The sequence below is a fragment of the Rutilus rutilus genome (genome assembly GCF_951802725.1).
Source record: "Rutilus rutilus genome assembly, chromosome: 23".
Lineage (NCBI taxonomy): Eukaryota > Metazoa > Chordata > Actinopteri > Cypriniformes > Leuciscidae > Rutilus > Rutilus rutilus.
Window position 1 is genome coordinate 18,562,290 of NC_140233.1, and position 21,796 is coordinate 18,584,085.

At 39.4% G+C, this 21,796-nt stretch overlaps 1 protein-coding gene across 2 annotated transcripts in view; it reads right to left on the reverse strand.

The window, feature by feature from the left end:
- The window catches only part of scaper (S-phase cyclin A-associated protein in the ER), a 107,215-nt gene that overhangs the window by 36,063 nt on the left and 49,356 nt on the right, over positions 1-21,796 (reverse strand). For both annotated transcript variants that reach the window (XM_084397156.1, XM_084397155.1), the window contains 3 exons: positions 20,082-20,147; positions 18,647-18,773; positions 10,176-10,291 (listed from right to left, as the gene is read on the reverse strand). In XM_084397156.1, the coding sequence (XP_084253282.1) occupies positions 10,176-10,291; positions 18,647-18,773; positions 20,082-20,147 (309 nt within the window). The remainder of the gene's footprint in view (positions 1-10,175; positions 10,292-18,646; positions 18,774-20,081; positions 20,148-21,796) is intronic.

Sequence of the window (21,796 nt, forward strand, 5' to 3'; positions counted from 1 at the left end):
CTTACACGTGGACACCTCACTTTATCTACCTCCTAAATTGGCTGTGTTCAACACTCTGTGCTGCTACTGTTTGAGTAATGGGACATTTTTTTCAGGCCATCCATCATCTTGAAACCCGTTAAATACTCAGAAGCTGTCACTGTCCTGCTTGAAATGATATCCTTACACCCCAGCCCACTGCCAGCCATAAACCGGGGTGCTTTTCCAGCTCGCTCTCCTCTAATTGACGATGATTAGCATGACATCCAACACCGGCCCACCGTGCACGGTGTCTCTGCCTGTCTCTCCCCTTGACGATGACAGCTAGCGTCAAAGATTTTGAGGAGCAATTTGGTGAAGTGCCATTGTACTCCGTCTCAGGTTACTCGAGGAGTATGTAACACTGACCCAAATGTGCCAGGTCGTCACCGTGAGCATGCGGCATTCCTCTACCTGAGCGGATCCGAGATTCCCTGTCAGGAGCTGCGTTTTGACATTGGCAGGCTGCTCGATGCGAGCTCTGCCACAGTCCACCAGACCGCAGCCAGGTCTATAAACAACAGGCATATTGTTAATCTGCCCATAATGAAGCTTTATCTTGTAGACATAGGATTAAGTTGCCGAGCTAGCCGGTGGAGATGGTCTCTATAGCTCTGTATTGCATAGGAGAGGAAAAGAGGGGCCCACAGAGAGAAAGAGCATGCTAGATGGCAAGAGATAACTGCTAGAGAGCTGCAGATAATAAGCGCCGTGATCTCCTCACCTACTCAAACTGGCTTAACCTCAGCTAACCATGAAAATCCAGCCTTCTGATTAGTCAATGGACACAAGCAGTGCAGACTTGCTTAAGGTATGCCACAGGGCTCCGTCCTCTACACCTTGCCTTTCTCTGTCCCCATTCGCCTCATCCCCTGAGGGTTGCTCATCAGCTTGGGTGGCCTCTGGACTGGATGGGGGTCATTGGACTGACCTCTGGAACTGAATTAAGGCCATTTAACCCATTCTGAAATCCATAGGCTAGCTCAGAGACAGGGAAGCAGATGGCTAAGAAGAACTCGAGATGAGGGGGAGATCACCCCAAGACTGTCTGTCTGGCCTAAAGTTGTAATTTCTTCGCAATAAAAGTTGGCACAATCTTGTCCTCAGAGACCAAAATGAACGTTATTTTAATTTTCGGAGGAATGCACGGACATACCTGGATCTGGCCGGTAACACAAATTATGTCATAGTTAGTTAGAACTTTATTTTATTGTCCACCAATGTGGAAATTCTCCTTTGGCTTCTCATAAAAACACAATCACACACACAATACACTTATACACATACACAATACACAAACTAAAAGTTATTCTCACAAAGAGTTGTTACCCTTCATTTAATATTCTAACTGCCAATGGTATAAAATAATGTTTTGGATTTTTTTTGGGACATTATACTTTTTTTTTCCAGATGGAAGCATTACAAACTCTGAGTTAAAGCAACACCAAAGCACTTTTCTCACAAATTCTCACTATTCTTTGCAACTTCTTATTTTTCCTCACTCCAAAGTTACCACACCAAGCTGTAATATTAAACATTAAGATACTCTCAGCATGACTCAGCATGAGTTTAGGCATAAAGAACATCTTTCTTAAAGAATCTTTGACCTGCTTTCTTTAAAATAGTGTCTACATTCTTTACCAAAAATAACCCCACAAATATTTAAAATTTTCCAAAATCTCAACAGCCTTATCATTTAACATTAGTTTCCCTTACATCGTCTTCACCAGAATTAATATTGAAAATCAGCTCTTTTGTTTTCCTTACATTCAATTTACACAAGTTTTCAAGAACAACCACATTTTTAAAATAGGTTTGATCACTCATTGACTCTTTGAATAAAGTTGCACCAGAACCACATCATCCACATACTTAAAATGACCAGGTGTATTGCACTTAATTTATAGCTCTATTGAGTGGTGACAATACACAACCCTGCGGTGCCCCTGTATTTAAGACCAGTTATATGCCATTCATAAAAACTCTCTGTAGTCAACCTAAGAGGAAGTCCTTGATTCATATATCAATGTAGAATTTATTTTCACATTACAAAAGACGTGATAAAAGCAAATTAACCTGTACTGTTAAAAGCTGAAGTAAAAATCAACCAAAAGTGCCCGTTCATAAGATTTAGAGTCCTGGATATGCTTTACTGTAAAATCAATCAAAGTAAGTGTGGCATTTTCTGTCCCCCTGTGTGGTCTACATACAAACTGCAATGGATATAAAATCTTACTTGTGGTTAACATAACATAACATGTTTCCTTACAATTCTTTCCATACATTTTGCCAGGACAGAAGTCATTGCAACTGGTCTATAATTTTCAGGTAGTGTTTTCCCCAATGTCTTATGGATAGGTAATATTGTAGATATTACAGAAATAGCTGTGTAAGGGGCCTTTTGAGTCGATTTCCACACATTTTTAAAACCCTCCCCTTTAAGCCATCAGGGCCGGCTGGGGGATTTATTGACATTTATTATGAGCTAAGCAAGCAGCCACCTTCTTATCTAGCAACAAAGGAGCTGGACCTATCTAAATTTGCTTAAGAACCTCTTCACTCTTTGTTTTAGCATCCATAAAATCAAATCTACTATAAAAAACATTTGCATTCATTAAGAAATCTGGCATAGTCTTCAATTTGCAACTGTTCGAGTCTCATTTTGGCTATCCTTACTTTAGTTATAAACTCCTTGTCTTTATTTTTAACTCTTACAATATCTCCCTTAAGACATTTCTTTAACTCTTTGGTTAACCATGGCTTATTATTAGAGAAAACCCTTACTGTCTTTACAGGTATTAATGTATCTTCACAATATTGTATATACAATGTTATAACATCTGTGAGTTCATGAACATCTTTACTTGAATCAAAGGACACCTGCCAGTCTGTCGTCTCAAAGCAAAAGTTAAGTTCTTATTCCATGCTTTCCTCTGACCACTGCTGCATTTCTCCCTTAAAATTTTCTGTCTGTATTTCAGTAATAGATGGATAACATTATGATCTGATTTTCAAAGGGCATGTCACGACACTGCTTTATAGGCATCCAAATACCCAAAGCATTTGTCCAAGATACGCATAGTGTTGGGCATGTGATACATTGCTGGAGAGCTGGAAGACGTGCAGACATATCACAAGTATTAAAGTCCCCGAGAATAAACACTGGCTGGTCCACAAACCTCTCCAAAGCATCACAAAGTAATTTTATAAGTATTTTGAGGTCCCGACACATCACCGAAGAATCACCGTAATCTGCCCAAACTCTTGGGGTAAACAGAAGGGACTTATTTAAACTGAGATGATCTCAGAATCGCGGGTGCAACTCTTTATCCAGTAGTTTATATTACGTTGTTCAGTTGTTATCCTAATATAGAGAGTCCACTGCCAATTGAATTTCCCTCTGCTCTATTGTCCTGATCCGCTCTAATAAGAGTGTAGCCATCCAGGTCGATATTGCGATTATTCTCTTACTTTAACCATCCTTTGATATGGTTAGAAAATATCCATCTGTGCAGGTCTTCCCAAGGTGCTCTCTTAGTGACAGTAAACATTTTCAGAGACCTAGAGTAAATATGTCTCTGAGTGTCATCCATGTATATTGGTTATCAACCAGGTTATCACATTTCCAAATCTGTCACTATAATCCCTATTTTTGCATTTCATGCTTTTATTCAAAGCGACTGACAGTGCATTCAAGTTTTATCTATATTCTTGTGCCACCCAATACGTTTGGACAAGTAATAATATTAATAATAATAATAATAATTTGGTATTCAAATTATACTAGGTACTCAAAGTGCTTTACATATGGAACGGGGAATCCCGTCAACCACCACCAATGTTCAGGATCCACCTGGATGATGCGACGGCAGTCATAGTGCGCCAGAACGACCACCACACACCAGCTTATTTGTGGAGAGGAGACAGAGTGATAAAGCCAATCAGTCAATATGGGATGATTAGGAGGCCATGATGGGAAGAGGCCAATGGGCAAATTTAGCCAGGATGGCGGGGTTACACCCCTACTCTTTTCCGAAAGACATCCTGGGATTTTTAATGATCACAGAGCCTTGGTTTAAGGACAATCTTACAAAACGTAAGGCAGGGGTGTCCAATCCTGCTCTTAGAGGGCCACTTTCCTGAGTTTAGCTCCAACACATCTGCCTGGAAGTTTCTAGTGATCCTAAAGACCTTGATGAGATTGTTCAGGTGTGTTTAACTAGGGCTATAGCTAAACTCTGCTGGAAGGTGTCCCTCCAGGAGCAGGATTGGACACCCCTAATATAAGGTAAGACTTTGACTGCCAGTCTTACTTCTCAACCTGCTTTTCAACAGGAAGTGGTTTAAAAAAAAAAACTTTGAGGGACAGAAAAGGGATCTGGAGCCGATGAGAAAAGGTGACGAGCAAATCTGTTTTCCAAGCGCCTGTCAAACAATCCTTCCTTTCACTGCAATCCAAATGACATTTAATTTGATTCTGCCGTTGATCTTTCCTGATATCCTGAATGATTCCAAGACATCCATTCCGCCCGGCGTTCCACAAAAGGCTGGCCATAAGCTGGGGCAAAAGTCTTGGCGAGCTGTCACGCACCACACGGCATGCACACACATGCGCGCAGATAGACATGCCACATAATGGCATCCTGAAATGAAACCACTTGGAGGGAGCTTGTGAGAAGCTTTCACTCGGCACATTTAGTCATCATGTGACACGGAGGTTGAGGTGACAGGCAGTGGCGCGTCAATGCGTTCACTTCCACTTAGAAAAGTGAGACAGCCTGAGTCGAACGGAGTCGGGCAATCAGTTTAGCAGTCGCAAGTGCTACAAAATTTCACAAGACCTCTGTGATTTCCTGTTGCTGTTCAGAAGGAGTAGTTTTACTAAAAGTCATTTGTGAAACTCATTTAGAAGTGACCTGTGGACTTGTGAGTGTGTGTGAGGCTCTAGGGATGAGTGTGACTGGATTAAGCTCCATTCTGAGCGCTAACAGAAGTCTGGTCCAGTGACCACCTTACAGCATTAACTTCTCCCTCTCCTCCTCAGCAGTGGCCCCTACTGGGAGACAAGGGACTTGTCTTTTCCTGGATTCATTCACTCGCTCCATAAATATTGAGAGCAAATCAAAATTCTTAGTAATAATGACCCTGACAACTGTGTCCCAGACAAATATTGTTTTGGAAGAGTTGAGTTTTGAGTCTTAATTTTGAATGCAATTGATTTTTGCCTTTAATCTAGACATTGTGGCAGCCAGATCCAATACACTAACATGAGTATTCATCTAGTTCTAATAGCAACTGAGAATAGTAGTTTTGAGATGGGTCTCCCTTAACATTTTGGAAGCAATGCTAGGGGCATAATCTTCTACTAATTTAAAGGTTGAAATGTCACTAAATACATTGTTTGCAATGACATCATAGACTAATTTGATCTTTAAACACATGATGCTGCACACATCAAACGGTCTGTTAAATCTAAGGCTTACCTGTGCTTAAATTAATTGTGCCAAGCCTTCAGATTAAGTCAAGTCTCAAAGTATTTTATTTACTTGGTCAAGCCACAAGTCCTCAAAAATGTGACCAATCTCAAGTCCACTTGTATTTTTGAACATAAATGTTTCCTTATACTGCTAAACAGAATGTGTTTGTGTGTGTGTATGTGTGTGTGTGTGTGTGTGTGTATCTATCTATCTATCTATCTATCTATCTATCTATACACACACATATATACACATATATACACAAACACACACACACACACACTCTGAAATCAACAACAAAAAAGGAATGTTTTAAATGTAAAAGTAAAGTTAAGGGAATTCCAATTTCCCAGTTGAACAGGTTTTCTATAAAACTTTAATCAACACTATTTTAATTCATTTTAATAATTTCACTTCAATTTTCACTTTATAAAATAATTTAATTACCTTCTAATTCTAATTTAAAAAAAAAAACCAACAAGTCAAACTTCATAAACAAGCATCTGACAAATTCAACATAAATAAATCAGATCCACAAGCACTGACCGACCTGACCATACACCTTTTAACATCAAAATCTCATAATAATTTCAAAGCTAGCGAGTGGCTTAAATGTTCAGGTTGTTGCATGAGTTTCCTGGGGCGGCTCACTATCCTTGGTTTACTCATGCAAACAAAATGGCCTTCCTGCTCCAGACATCCGACCCCATTTCCTTCTTAGCCGTTGATTCCCTCCAAAACACTCAGCTCCAAGCCGCAGGGTTGCACAGGGACATTAACGGAGCCTCGCTGTGGAATTAGCCCATTAATGTAATGCTAACAAGATGGAATCCTTCTCCCATGGGGGTAATATTACAGCGGCATCTCCGTAGTTGTTCTTTTTTGTAAATCACTCAGCTTATCTGAAAGGAGGCGATCGATACGCAGCATTACAGTAAATAGATAAACTAGTGCTGCTGTAAGGGTTAGCGTCTGAGCCAACCATTAAAGCGCGCAGATGAGGGGGAACGATTAGCACGTATTTGCTCGTGCCGTGCCCTTCGCAGACACCTGGTGCCATAGCAAAAGTCACTGCTGACAAGAACTCACGGAGACAGATTGTCTTCCAGCGAATTGTCTAAGCTTGCAATTTTAGTGGAAATGTAATCAATTATATGCAAAATTGCAAGTCTGGTATTTAAGAGCATTTTTGTGGTTGTTCGTTCATGATATTTCCCAGAACTTGCTAACAATGACGTAGATGATTTTTTTGGACGCTATCTCCTGTGTCCCAGATGGACCAGCCAGGCAGCGATATCAACACTAGGGCAAGTTTGGGTTTACAGCCACCTGGAGCTCCACTCATGTCTTTGAGAAGCTGGTGGAAACACGCAGGAACAATCTGACCTCTTAAAGGTTATCACAGGTTCAGGACCGTATGACCTCAGGGCACAGAGACAGTGATAAGGGTAGAGATGGGGTGATTAACAGAATTTAGGACACCAAAAAAACCCGATGCAATATACCTACTCAAACTTGTGCTAACTACTGTGCCACTGATCTGACAATATTTGGTATGTAGGGCAGGGTCATATCAAATTTTGTCATTTATACAAATGTTTTCAACATTAATAAGAATAAAAACAAAAGTAAAAATCTATTTTTTTAATATTACATTTAAACATTTATATTTTAAATAGAATAAAAAAAATAAAAATAAACATTGCTGTGTATTGTTATATTGGTGAATAATAAAGAATATATTAAACACTTGTGTTCAATTAGTGAGAAACTACGGAGAAACTGATTCATTTAATGTTTGAATATATAATAAGTGTGTGTGTGTGTTTGATTGATAGAATTTTAAGGTTTTAAATATGCAGACTTATATATAACCTTAAAATTCTATCAATCAAACATGAAGCTGGAACATCTCGAGCCATAATTAAAATGAGATCTATACTGCCCAGACCTATTGTGTACAGATGAATTAGAAAATTATTTTGCTGATAAAAGTTTTCAGAACGCAAGTATAAGCTTGCACTGGCATAGAATGGGATAGTTAGAGATTAAAACACTTATTTACTGATAACCTTTGTATTTGGCTTCATGCTTCGCAGAGAGACAAGTCAAGACGGGGCAGAACCTCAGTCATGAAAGTGAGGCTGCTCTTTTATCCTCAGAGAGGGACCACTTCAGCGTTTGATTGGACAGGACACGAGAGAATGACAGAAATGCCTCAAAGATCTTTACCTCCTCCTGAGCGTGTCAAGTGGATCTTTCAAAACAAGAGAGGACGATAGCGGTAGATGTGTTTGCACAGCCTGACCCAACACGCCACACACACACACACACACACACACACACACACACACACACACACACACACACACACACACACACACACACACACACACACACACACACACACACACACACACACACACACACACACACACACACACACACACACACACACACACACACACACACACACACACACACACACACACACACACACACACACACACACGTTAAAGTAGCAATTCACAAAATATAAAAATTCTGTCATCATTTACTCACCCTCATGTTGTTCCATGAGTTTCTTTCTTCCACAGATCACAAAAGGACCACAATCTTAAAACACATCCTGCTTAGTCTTTTCCAAGCAATTACAGTACAATGAATGTAGAAAGGAGCTTTCAAACTTACAAAAGGATGCAAATCAACAATAAAAGTTTCATAGATGTAGACCATATACACTAATATCGTTTTTTTTTATATTATTATACACACATATACATATACATATATTTATATTGTATGTTATATTATAAAATACATATACGTATACATATTATATATATGTAAGTATTATAAACACATTATGTGAGGAACAGACCGAAACTTAAATCACAATTTATTGATAATTTGTATTCGTCAGGGAGCTGTTAACTGCCACGAGTGAGTTGAACTCGAGAACTGGATCAGAACAAATCATTCAAGTTTTGTGAACCAGATCAGTCGATTCATTCCAAAGATCAACATTTTCATCTGTTCCTCATGAAAAGCTATATTGTACAACTTTAGATTACTTATTATAGATAGTGCAATTACTTAAAACTATTTAATATTACTATTGCACTATATTGTATGACGTTTTTGTCATTTTGTAAGCATGAAATCTCCAGTCCCCATTCGCTGTAAATGCTTGGAACAGAGCGACCAGTTTGTTATTAAAAATGTCTGATTTTGTGTTCTCTGGAAGAAAGAAATTTGGGTTTGAAATGACATTAGCAGCATGTAAATAATGACTGGATTTTATTTTTGGTGAACTAACCCTATAATCAAATACAATGCAGTTTCAACCTCTTCAAAAACTGAAGTTCATAAAAATTCATTATAATATTATAGCCCACTTGAAATTTTCTGGAATTAATGACTGAACGACAAGGAGACGCAGAGAACGAGAGTGAGAGTATGAGAGAGAAAAATCAATAAACACTAGATGGCCTGTAAAAGCATTATAAATATAAGTAGCATTTCTCCATTAAGGAAGATTTGGAAAACAGCAAATGCTAATGAGGAAGGCAAAGAGGCTATTGAAGTCCATTAGGAGCTCTCTCTAGTGAAAACAGCCGCTCTCTGAGGTTATCTACTGGCCAACGCCACTAGTTCCAGACCCACTATTCAAACCCCATTCCCATTTCCAAGTGACGGATAGGACAAATGTGCTTTCTGTATACCAGCGAGGGGCTGAGGGAAGACTGCGAAATGGATGATTCAGAAGCGATGCTTTTTATTTTCTAAACAAGGAACATTCTTATTCATTATGAATTTATTGTGATGCAGAGCACTGGAAAGAAGGGAAATGACTTCACAGCTGAGCTGGAGTCAATTTGTGGGATGGGAAGGAGGCCACAAATCACGATCAGAGAATGAAAAAATATTTGTAAGCAAGAAAAAAAGTATTTTGTGTTTGAGAGTACAGTATGTTCATTCAAGAAAAATCATTTAACAAGTCAGAGTTGAGGCCTAATAGTTTCCTGATCCAATCCTGCCAGTCATCATCATTTCATGCGGTTTTCTGACCATTACCATCAATGAAAGTGGTAAAAAGGCCAAAAATATGATTTCTATAATCAATCAATAATTCAAATATCAATAATTGCTGAAAAAAGCCAGCAAATGAAGAAGTCTAGTTTTGATGGAATATTGCACTATTTATCCATGCACATCAGCGTTGTTATTTTTTTCATTCATGTGCCCTTATAATCTTTAATCAAAATGACTTCCCCTCCCTCTTACAGCAACTTCTCTTCTCTGATGATGTGTTTAATGGCGTGAGGGCGGGGCAACCTGTCACTCACATGAGATCCACCAATAGCAAACCACAACCATCCAATCAATTTCCAATGGACAAAATCAAGTCCCACATAAAAAAAATTCTTGTTCGAGAAGCCATTTCTCTCAGATATGTCACAACAGGGAAGAAAAGACTCGCAACTTCAGTTACATGTGTACATATTAGTGCCAGAAAAAAAACATCTGGATGGATATTTTAGGCCATTGCATTGTGTCTCACTGTTAAACACTATGATTTTTAAGATGCCACATCATTATAAACATTTAAAAACCTCCCAATAGAAAAAAGTGACACTATGTGAAGGTGAGCCTGTGCAGATTCAAGTCAGTACTCACTTGAGAGGAATACGGGGGACCGCAGTGGGACTGGAGGCCGCAGTGACAACCTGTAGGATCTGTTCCAGAGCAGTCAAACCCCCTCCTACCTGAAACGCTACCTGATCTGCATTATTCTGAAAAAGAGAGATAGAGGGAGAGAGAGAGAGAGAGACAGAGAGAAACAGTCACAAACATGGAGAGGCGAGCAGACTCAAGTATCACATTGTTTTTGCATTGGAGGCATCCTCTCGTTGCCCACCTCCTGCTTTCTAGAGGGGAGCTGGAGTGAAATTTGAAACAAAGTGATCCCCAAAGAATTCCTGCTAAATCTCAAAAGTGCAAAACCCCTCCCAACCCCCCAAACAGCAACCAAAAACCAACGCAGGACAACAAACGTACATATCTGCACACAAAGCAGGGGTGGTCTGGTTTGACAAAGAAGAGCTTAGGGAATACACAGAATGAGTCACAATTTAGACTGGACAAGAAACATTTTACGTCACGAGTCTACAGTGTCGATGACACAACAAATCTTTTAAAATAAATGTTTGAAAGTTCTTAGAAATGTACTTTGCATTCCTGTTTGAAAAACGTTTAGGCCGCTTTCAACAAATGTTTCAATTAGATGTCATGTGGTGTAACCATAAAGTAAAATGTAATATTTTCCTTGTGAGCATATGCGTGTGATTGTACACGTTAATTATTATTTTCAAATAAATGTTTTAATAGATTCTTCAAAGTAAAAAGTTAAATTATTTTACAAATATCACAAATTATTAATTAATATCATTTCATTTTTGGACAGTTGCACCACATGACATTTCAAAACCTGAATTAACCTTGTCTCGTCACAAAAAGGTATGGATCTTGGTACAGTCATGAGGGTCTACGGGAGTCCTGTCTATGATTCCAGTTTTTTTGTTTGTTTTTTCAGCATGTTGGTCACACCATATGACTTTGATTTGTAAAAACAACAACAACAACAAAAACTCACTGTAAATTTTTTTTTTTTTTTTTGATACATATAGGCCAAAAAATTGTGTCATGTAATTGACCGGTATGAATTCAAAGTAATTTGAGGGTTTTTAAATTTTCAGGATAGGGAAGGTTCAAACGCAACCTTCAGTCGTTGGTTATCATAGATACTAGCCGTAAAACTTTAAAGAGGGGGTCAACCAAACTGTGCCTGAAACTCATACGGAGCGAATGAGCGTCTTTGAGAAAGAAGAGACATAAAACAGTCATTTAACTGACGTGCTTCTCAAATCAAACTGTTTACAGAAGGGACATTTTTACTCGCATCATAAAATTCTTTAAAGTTCAAAGTGGAACCCCTTTAAATGAGTCATACGGTTTAGAGTCAAAATTCCCCAGCTCCCTTATTTTTTGAGTAAAGGAAGTAAGTACCTCAGAGGTTGCCAATGAGTTCGACCCCAATGTTGCCACAAAACAACACATAAATCAACAACTTTGAATTTGAAACTGATAGCAGTTGAGTCATTTACTTGCAGGATTGGAGAGCAAAGAAGAGGAGAAGAGAGAACATTGCACCTACTTCATATAATGAGGTCAGATTCTCGTACGCTATGTGACAGCACTCAAAGACAGGCACTTCGAGATGTTTTTGTACAGGGGATGGTGGGGGCTGCCAACAAGCCTGAACATATTGAGCAGCAAACAGAGGAAGCGCTTTGCAAAATTACATATAAGCTCCTCTCCTGTCAATCACAGGTGCCGCCAAAGAGTCATTCCTGGAGATCCGGTGGCAAAACGAAGGTTGAACCCTTGCCAGGGTTAAGAGATTGGAACAAGCTTGTTGTCAGGTACACGAAAGGTGGAACGCGCTCAAACAGCGGCTGGGATTAAGAAAAGCTCACTGACAGCTCTGTGAAGACGGATGCGGTGCCTCGCTGCCTATATCGTGACGATGAACCCAGGTCGCAACAGTAAATAGAGTGGGTTTGCAGCAAAGCCATGTCAAACCGACCAAAGGCTGGAGGGTTGGCCGCTCATGGTGGCCTATTTAGGAGGCATTTGGAAGGGTTAGCTGGGGCCTGTACTGTGATGGCGTGTGGAACTCAGTCCAGAGAGATGTGTCTCAACCTTGCCCTGTCTGGCTTATTGACAGATCCCCACGCTGAGCAAAGTACCTGGAATCTGGAGGAGTTCAGGAAAGTGATTGAAGATGAGATGATCAGATTATAGAGATACAAAGAGTTTAATGACATGCATGCTTAGCAAGGGCTCTAATTAATACAATATAGAAAGTAAGGAGAAAGCTTTCCTTGTTTGTGCAACAGACTGAGTTGTAAAAAAGTACTGAGAAATATAATTAGGTTTATTTATACTTAAGTAACTAGGCTTGGTATTTTGACTCTTGACATACTCAAAACTATAGTTAAGCAAAAACTAAAGTTGAGTAAAAACGCTAACCTTATTACATTCTGAATTTGACCGCAGAGATGCAGCTCATGATAATCTGCAAAAAGTACTTTAAACTTCAAAACAAAATGATGAGGGGTGGAAAAAGGATATTTTTTGCTTCTGAACTGTACTTGAGTAAAAGTGCATGTATTCAGTTTCAATAGTAATCAAAATAATTTGTATTTTATTTAAATAGAATAATGAAGTACAAATAGTGGAGTACTTTGCACTCCCGGAAACAAGCGACAATCAAAGGTGGAGGAAAAATGTCTCTCAGAAAACTAATTTCAAGCTATACATTAACGCCTTTCAATTTCTGCTGGATCTTGGCAAAATAAAACATCAGACCTATGTTTTATTAGACTGACCCTAGTGTAAATTGAAAAGCATGTCCAGCAATATTAAAGTAAATCTTATACAGGACATCCGCTGTTGTGAACTTCTTCACATTGTAACTAAAAATGCAACTTTAACATGCTGCCAGGGACTTCCCATTCTCAATAAAGTCATCTGGCATTGATATGTCTTTTCAGCAGGCCAAGTCAAAAGAGAGAAACCCAAAGGTTTATTTATTTGCAACCAGCATGCCTCTACAACAGCAGGAATAATGTGTTAACATACCATTTGTATCTTAACATAACTAAGGAGGGACTGTGTTTCACTCGTGCAATTTTCTGGCAACCTAAACATTTCAATGCCACTACAAACAATACAGAAAAAAAAAAGGATATTTTTTTTGTGCATCCTGCTTGTTCTTAAATATTCAAATTGCTTCATGAATATAAAAACCACCACTTGTGAAACTGCTGTTGGATTTGCCTAGTGTAACATCCTTCTTCAACAAATACTCTAGTGATACTATAATAGGATGATAGCCTGCGTTTTTCTAATAGGGGATTCAAACAGAAGACCTGAAGACAGATCAGATGGTTAGAGAGGAGGGAGGGGGCAGAGTAAATCTAAATTATACGGCTTGAGCAATCTTATCCAATTTCTAACAAGAGTGGCCATTTTAGGCAAGGCTAATCAAAGGGCCCAGGGAGCTGCACTTCCCGCTGGTTGGCCAGGACAAGGGTACGGGTGTGGGGTGCACGTTAAGTGGGAGGGAGGGCTGGATGTGTCTGTGTGTTAACCTCCTACAAACCACTCTAATTAGCCAACATGAAAAGTCAGGGGGAGGGGAGTGCTCCTAAAATGCTGCATCCCCCTTTTTGCAACAGATGGAGAACAACTGGCTGGGGCGTTCATTGACGGAGGGGTTCACCAAGGTTCCGTCTTAGGCCCATCCATCTTTTGGCAAGTGGCGCAGTGATGTAAACATGCCCCCTCTGGTTACAGGGACAGATCTCAGAATGAATTTGAGGGCTGGCATGCAGACAGGGTACAACTCTGTGTTTTGTTCTCAAGTAGTAGTATGGAAATACACAACGAAGCATAAACAGTTCCTATTTAGTGAAGAGGCCTGTGCTGACATTACAAGAAAGGAAGAGAGCTGTAAACCCCATCAAGAGTACTGTAGACAGTAAAGCATTAAGTTAGTCTTTACAGTTTAAGTTTTAACAGCACACATTTAAGTACACACTGGAAGATAATTTGTTCCTCATAATCATGCTCCTTTGCAAGCAAGAAACATTTAGGGAGGAAGTGTTCAGTTTTAGGATAACAATAGAAACCAACTGTTCACTGGAAACAAGAGTATAATCAAAAGGAACCTTGGGAATTTTTAAAGGAACGCCAGTGTATGTCAGTTACAAACTGGAATCACAGTACATGCTACGTAACCCAAAATTAGCAAGAAAACAGATGCATGCCAGAATCATAAACCTTTAACACTGGAGTATACAAACTGCCAAGTTCACTCATGGTGTGATTCTTTTAACTTCTGACCGAGAATATGGAGAAGCTACACATCATTATTAGTTCAAATATCAAGCTGATATCCAAAAATTAGCCACCCAAGGGCAATTCTTTCCACTACGGATTTCTGACTCTTCTAATAGCTGTCTTCGTGCTCCTTCAAACATGCACCTGAGGGGAAACATGAATCCTCTACTCTCTTACAGTCACAAGTAACAGCCAAGTGGAACAAAAGAATTACTAGGCAATTAGGGTTTGAAAATTACCTTACTGACAGCACATGGTGAAGGAATGCAAAAACTATGTCCATGTTTTTATAAACTGGCTAGCTAAATCCTAAAGCTCGACCTGTCCCTCAGCAGTAGACAGGCAACACCCAATCACCTCACACATCTTTATGAAGAGGCTTGTTGAAAAATGTGGTTCTTTTCATGCATTTCAATGATCCTAAAACCAACAAACTACAACCTCAAAAATAAACCAATGATTAAAAAACCTTCATAAATTAAGGTTATAGACCAGTGGTTCCCAACCCTGATCTCAGAGAACCTCCACACAATGCACATTTTAGACATCATCCATATCTTACACACCCATTTCTTATCTTGGATTTTCTTCTAATGAGCTGTTGAGTTGAATCAGTTCTATTTGATTAGGGAGACATCTGAACTCCGGGACCAGGGTGGGGAACCTCTGCTATAGACAATTCAGCAATTAGCCAAATGTATGGCAAGAGATAAAAAGATTGGCCACCTAGTGGATCTGAAATCAGACTAAACCTCTTGTTAAACAACGTTCAAGCAACACTGACACAGTCAATCACTAATGATGTTCTTTATTCTCAACTGAAGCTTCATTCACTTTCTCCAAGTCATCAAACATGGATTGAGAGCAAGTACAATGTTGGAAGGGCCCCTTCCACAGACTTGGGCCTCTTGATCAGGTATAGCTCGCCACCAGTTGGCCACCAAGGGGAGCCAACCTCTGACAGCTGGCAAATGAAAATGTAAATACTGGCTGGCCCAGCAGGCCCAGAATGTTCCTGACAGTCCCTCAAGTGTCATAAAGGCAGTTGATCTCGGCCTGGTCTTTATTTGAAAGCAGTGACAAACACTCCCTGGCAGAATGTAAATATGTGAGCTCATTCTGCTAAGGTAAGAGAGCGCAGATCAGAGGAACAAGAAACTCCCCTGAATATTCCTGAATGACAAGAAGGGAAAAAACGCTCTTCGATCAGCCAGTTCTCTGGGAGACAAACTGAAACCTGGTTTGACACAAAATAAACCATTAGAGGGCTCAGAGGGAGAGGCGGGCAAAGGTCGGAGACTGTGCCCGAGCAAAGTCAGCACGAGGAAAGTGGAGTGGGGGAGGCTGCACTGCTTGAGGGGCTAGAAGGGGTGCGGAGAGTCTGGTGTTGTTCGAGGAATTAGTGGAGAAAGTGGAGACTGAATCAGATATGGGTATGAGAAAAAAAACAAATCTGTAGGTGAGTCAGTGACATGAGAGATGCTTGTTAGGTCAAATAATCTAAACGTTCTTGACTTGAGGTGATGCTGAGGGGGAAGGGGTGTACGCAGACTCCCAATGAAGGGTATTTATTTGACTTTGTCCTGGGATTAGAGGCGGAACTGCCTCGACAACCAGGGTTCACGGACTTGCTTAGTTTTGCTGGACATTGCAGGAACCAGGCTAGAGGAATCCACAGATTTGACTGACAGTCTAAATGAAGTCCAGATACTGTACTCTTAAGAGAGTCTTATTCCCAAAAGGCTACAAGAAAGAGCCTGAGGAGCTGACATTTCCACAAGCACTTCACCGTACCAGCAACTTGCAAAAACAAAAACGGCGTGAGTTCTTTAAAGCAAGGTCTCTGTGGAAAACTCCAGAAAGAGTTTGTGTAGGAGGCCTTGGGGACAGTACACAAGAAATGTACTCATGTTCTTGATAGAAGCTGTCATTCAGAGATATTTCTAAGAAGAACAGGGCCTGGAGAGGGTAATGAGATGACAAGGTCTGATCTGAGAAAATCTGTTGAAGGGAATGTGGAGCATGTTGGTTATATTAACAGTGTTAAGTTACTTCAGACCTGCCTTGCTATATTGTGTAAAAAAAAAACACCTGGATTTTAAAATAATAGTGCTGGGTTATTTCAACAATGTCTATTGACTTCACTGGTCAATGTGATGCTATAACATCTGTATTGTAATGAACTCTATTTTAAGTCCAAAACAGTCACTTTTGAGTTAACCGATTCTGAATGTGAAACCAAATTAGACAATAATTAGAAATGTTGGGTTCATTGCTGATTATTACATCCCTTTCACTCCTCTCTAGCAGCTTATGCTTTCCTCTCCTCCCTCGGCCCTCCTCCTTGCCCATTAGCTCAGTTTTACCACCCTCTTCAGTCTCTTACATTTTTCCTCTCCCTCCTGAAAGACCATTAACAACCCAAATCTCCTCCCACTGGTCAATACAGGACACCATCAATGCACCATGCATCCACCCACAAACACACCCCCACCAAACCACACATACCTTCATTTGATGAGTGTATTACAGAAACCGTAAACATCCTTTTTCATTACCAAAATGTGACGTGTCACCAATCCATTTCCCCTTTATTGATCTAGAGATATATAGTACACTAGAGATGGGTCACAATAGTTGACCAACATACTAGTTGATTAATCAAATTTTATTTTATTAGTGTTTATTCAGAATAACCCTTAAGGCCTATTCACACCAAGAACAATAATGATAGAGATAACTATAACGATACATTTATATGTGTCAGCACCAACACAATAATATGTTCTGTTTATTATAAGAGCACACAAAATGCTCAAGCTCTTTAAAGTTCTGATTGGTTGTCAATGTTTTCTCTGTGGCGTTATCGTTATAGTTGTGGTGTGGACTTCCCTATTCTAATATAATTATCCAAATGTACTGTTATAGTTCTAGCCTGTGGTGAAAAACGTCCCATTACATGCAAACACAGCATTTTGAGCATCCAACTTTTAAAAACACACCTTGAGTCTCCTGCATTGTTCCATTCCACTGAGATACGTTAAGCCATTTTGAATGCAAAAATGCATCTTATGTAAACAGTCCCTAAGGTTCAAGTGGGGTCAGGTGAACCTGAAACCAGTCTAATTATACAGGGGTTTGAGTTAAAACTGATTAGTCAACTAGTTGTTTAGGCAACCTCCAAACTAGCTGCTTTGGAAAATGAGTTTAGTCAGAGACAAAAACTAAATTCAGACACTTTACTAACTATGAGATAATATTACGCAATAGTTTACAAGAGTAAAACACAATCATTAGTCAATATCACATAATATCACCACTTCAGAACAGCTCCATCAAGCATCTTTAAAAAGGTTATCAAAAACATCAAAAGTTAATCTACAATTGATGGATTTAATCTCACAGCTCATACTGAATTGTGGGATATTAATAGAGCTCTTTCATGGTGGGTGGTGACATGCCAAGCTAGCATTCGGAAAAAAACTCAAGTGATTGCTAAAATACATCTTCAAAAGCTTCCCTGCTTTTGTTACCTCAAGTCATTTGGATTATATTAACTTTTGAAAAACAAACATATTTTTTGCTCAAAAGCCACAATGCACAACAGTAGCAAGCCAAACGCTCTGAAACATGTTCGCCTGTTTGACAAACGGGGATCTCCGCCAATTAATAACATCTGCGGCAATGAAAACAAGCACCTAACCTGGCCCTCATTAGCAAATAACCGAGGGCAGAGAGTTGGGGATGGAAAGCGATACTCTGCATAGACTGCGAGACGGGGAGGACTGCAGCCAAAGCCGGCGGTTCAGTGGAGTCGGTGTTGAGAGCAGCCTAGAGGCTTATCTTCAAGTCAAATCCCTTCCTTCACTAACACACACACACACACACACACTAGACTTCAGACAATAAAGCCCCCAAGCCCCTGACATAGACTGGTCTAAACACTGCTCAGATGCTTACAGTTCCAAGAAGAACCCTGGTGTGACTGTGCAGTAGTAAAGATGGACAGATAAAAAGCAGTTTAAACAACAGATATCATACATCCATTCACTCATTATTACTGGTATCTCCAGCTTTGCTCAGTTAAGAAAGTTCTGGAGTCTTTTCAGTAAAATTACTTTAGAGGACATGTCCCTATCAGAACACACCAGGGAGATTGATAATAAGAGATATGTACAAACCTGTTTCTCCAGAATGCGGGAGATTTCTCCCAGGGTTCTGTCCAGGCCAGGCACTTTGTTACTGGCCCATTGGCCACTGTCCTGCCCCTGCTGCTGCTTTACCAGGTCCTTCACCAGACGCTGGAGCCTGGAAGAAAACAAACACATGCACATACTCAAAACAACCATAAATACATAAATTTGTTTTCATGTCACGGTGTCATACTTTCCATTGACATTTTTATTTGAAGCTAATTAGGTCAACAAACCTGTTAAAACATGTATGGGTTATAACATTTCCAATAATAATAATAATAATAATAACAATATGAAATTTTAGTTTTGCATTATTTTCATGATAATTAACCACATTTCTTCTCCCAAATTCTCATTACTGGCTGTGAAAACATATTTAAATTGTAAGGCATTTATAAATTAAGGTAGTTAGTGCAGGTTCCTTATTTGTTGTACTGTCTTTCAAATATTCTGATTTAAATGTAAAAACAACTCAGCATTAAAAAACAATATACAATAAGTTTACTATAATACATAAAACATTAAAATGAATCTAAAAATCTATCTTAATTTATGCAAAATGTATATATCAAGACATTTGTTTGGTATTTATTGTACTGGCTTTAAAGTATCCTGCTTTTATAAATATTTGTTACATTATTAAAAACTAAAGAGACTTAGAAAAAAGTCCTTTCCAATGTGCTGAACGGTCATGAAAGATAAATAGTAAAATAAATAATTCTTTATTCTATAATAACTCTCTATATATATTGAATTAGCTTTAATTTTTATGTTTTCAGTTTTAATTTAAATTTTAGTTTAAGTAATTTTGCTTTTGTCACTTTTATTGGGTTTTTAACAAATATTTTTTAATTAGATTTTATTTATTTTAATTTTAGTTAAGTAATTGTATTACTTTTTTTCAGTTTCACATAGATTTTCATCTAATACATACACGCATATACAGCTTTATTTCAATTAAAGAAAATTATTTTTAGTTAACAATGACAACACTGAATATGACTTGCATGTTTTATCCAATCATATTAGCTATCCCGTAACCATAGTCCTTTTAGAAATTTTCAGCATATTGTTTTTAATTTTCAGGGACCGCTGGAATGTCTTGGGTTGATTTTGGGTTTTTACTATCATTGTCACTATCAAAAGAACAAAATCTGATTTTGAAACCTGAACAAAAACCTGAATCTACCCCACTGAGCAAAACAGCAAGAATTATAGACTTTAAGAGGAGATCCCCGACAACAACGCTTGTATATCAGTTTTGCACAGTTATACAAAACTATAAAGGTTTGATAAAGGAAAGCCCAGTGCTGGCATAATTTGTAAAACTTGGATTTAAAAGACAGCATTAAGACATGAGTACTCAGTAGAAAACCTCAGGTTGGGTATACGACCCTTAAAAGTGGAGCGGGGAGCTTACTTCGCCTTGTAAGGAGAGTCGGGGTTCTGGGATTTGGCTTCCATGCATGTCTCATACTCCTTAGCCCTGAAAAAGAAAGACAAACAAGTCTGTCAGAAAGAGATGGAGAGAGAAAGACAGACGGAGAGCAACAGAGGAGTCCGATGGCTGTCAGCCTGAAGACATGAGAAGATAAGACGACATGCTGAACAAAGAAAATGTCAAGAGGTCAAGCTGAGCCTCAAACTGTTTATTTAGTCTTTGGACCGCACTAGCAGCAATCACAAACTAACAAGCACGAACGAGTCACAAACACTCGGTCTTCAGAGAGGTCTCACAGCAGAGGATGTTGTTTCACAGCAGGGAATACCGGACTCTCCAATAGCCACACTATTTAAGTCCAGAAATTGAAAATAAATAAGGTGAATGGCTGAAGGGTGTGAATTAGTCCCCTAGTGGGTCACAGACCGAAATAATGTTTTGCTGTCAGTCAGCTCTAATACACTGGTGTGGACCACTGAGCAAAATTCCTGACAATCACACATCCCATTCCGTCAGATAAGGATGATCGATCAGCTCCTGGAAAAACAAAACAAAAAAGAAACGCTTGATGGATGGATGGATGGATGGATGCATGTTCAGGGGCTGATAAACTCAGGCGTCTCTTTCCGGAAGAGGACATCAGAGACAACTAATTTCAACTGAAGTCAGTTTAATGCAATTTAAGTTGAAATGACTTAAAGGAATAGTTCACTTAAAATTTGAAATGCTGTCATCACTTACTCACCCTCAAGTGGTTTCAAACCTGTATGAATTTCTTTCTTCTGCTGAACACAAAATAATATATTTTCAAGAATATCGCTAGACATTGACTTCCATAGTATTTTCTTTCCTACTATGGAAGTCAATGGGGTCCATCAACTGTCTGGTTACCGACATTCTTATACATATCTTCCTTTGTGTTCAGCAGAAGAAAGAAATTCATACAGGTTTGAAACAACTTGAGGGTGAGTAAAGCTGCGTTCACACTGCAGGGCTTAATGCTCAATTCAGATTTTTTTTAAAAGATCGCTTTTTTTGCAAGGCCGTTCACATTTCCAATTAAATGCGACCTTTTGTGATCTCCTGTGTGAACGTGAACGTGAAATGACCCAGAAGTGACCCGCATGCGCAGAAGAGAACTCAACGGTCAACGACGTCACTTGTTGTTTGCGGAAGTAGCTAAACATGGATGTCAACAGTGGAGCTCGTTTAGCGATATTAAAGTTATTTTCCCAACGGAGCCAGCACAATTACAATCTTCTCGTTTTAAGAAGAAAATTAAAAAGAAGGAGGAGAGCAAGGTTTTTGGCCATGGCGTTTTGTGGAGCAGTGGTAGCAACGTCGGTACAGAGCTCGGGTGCGGAGTCGCAGCCAGGAGTGGTGGGATACTGATGTGAGTGGCTTCACTAATACAGAATTCATCAGTAACTTCCGAATGACCAGATCCACCTTCGATTATGTTTGTGAGCGCCTTCGATTAACTCTGTCAAGGGAAGAGACACGTCTGCGGCGGCCCATAACAGTGCAGAAACGCGTTGGAGTTGGAGTGTATTGGCTAGCAACAGGTGCGTGCTATCGTACGATAGCTAACTTCTTCGGCATAGCCAATCGTCCGCCATAGTTGTTGTTTATCTTCTCATTCCCGCCTACTTCAACGCAGAATTATGACGTTTGTCGCGTATCAATGACGTGCG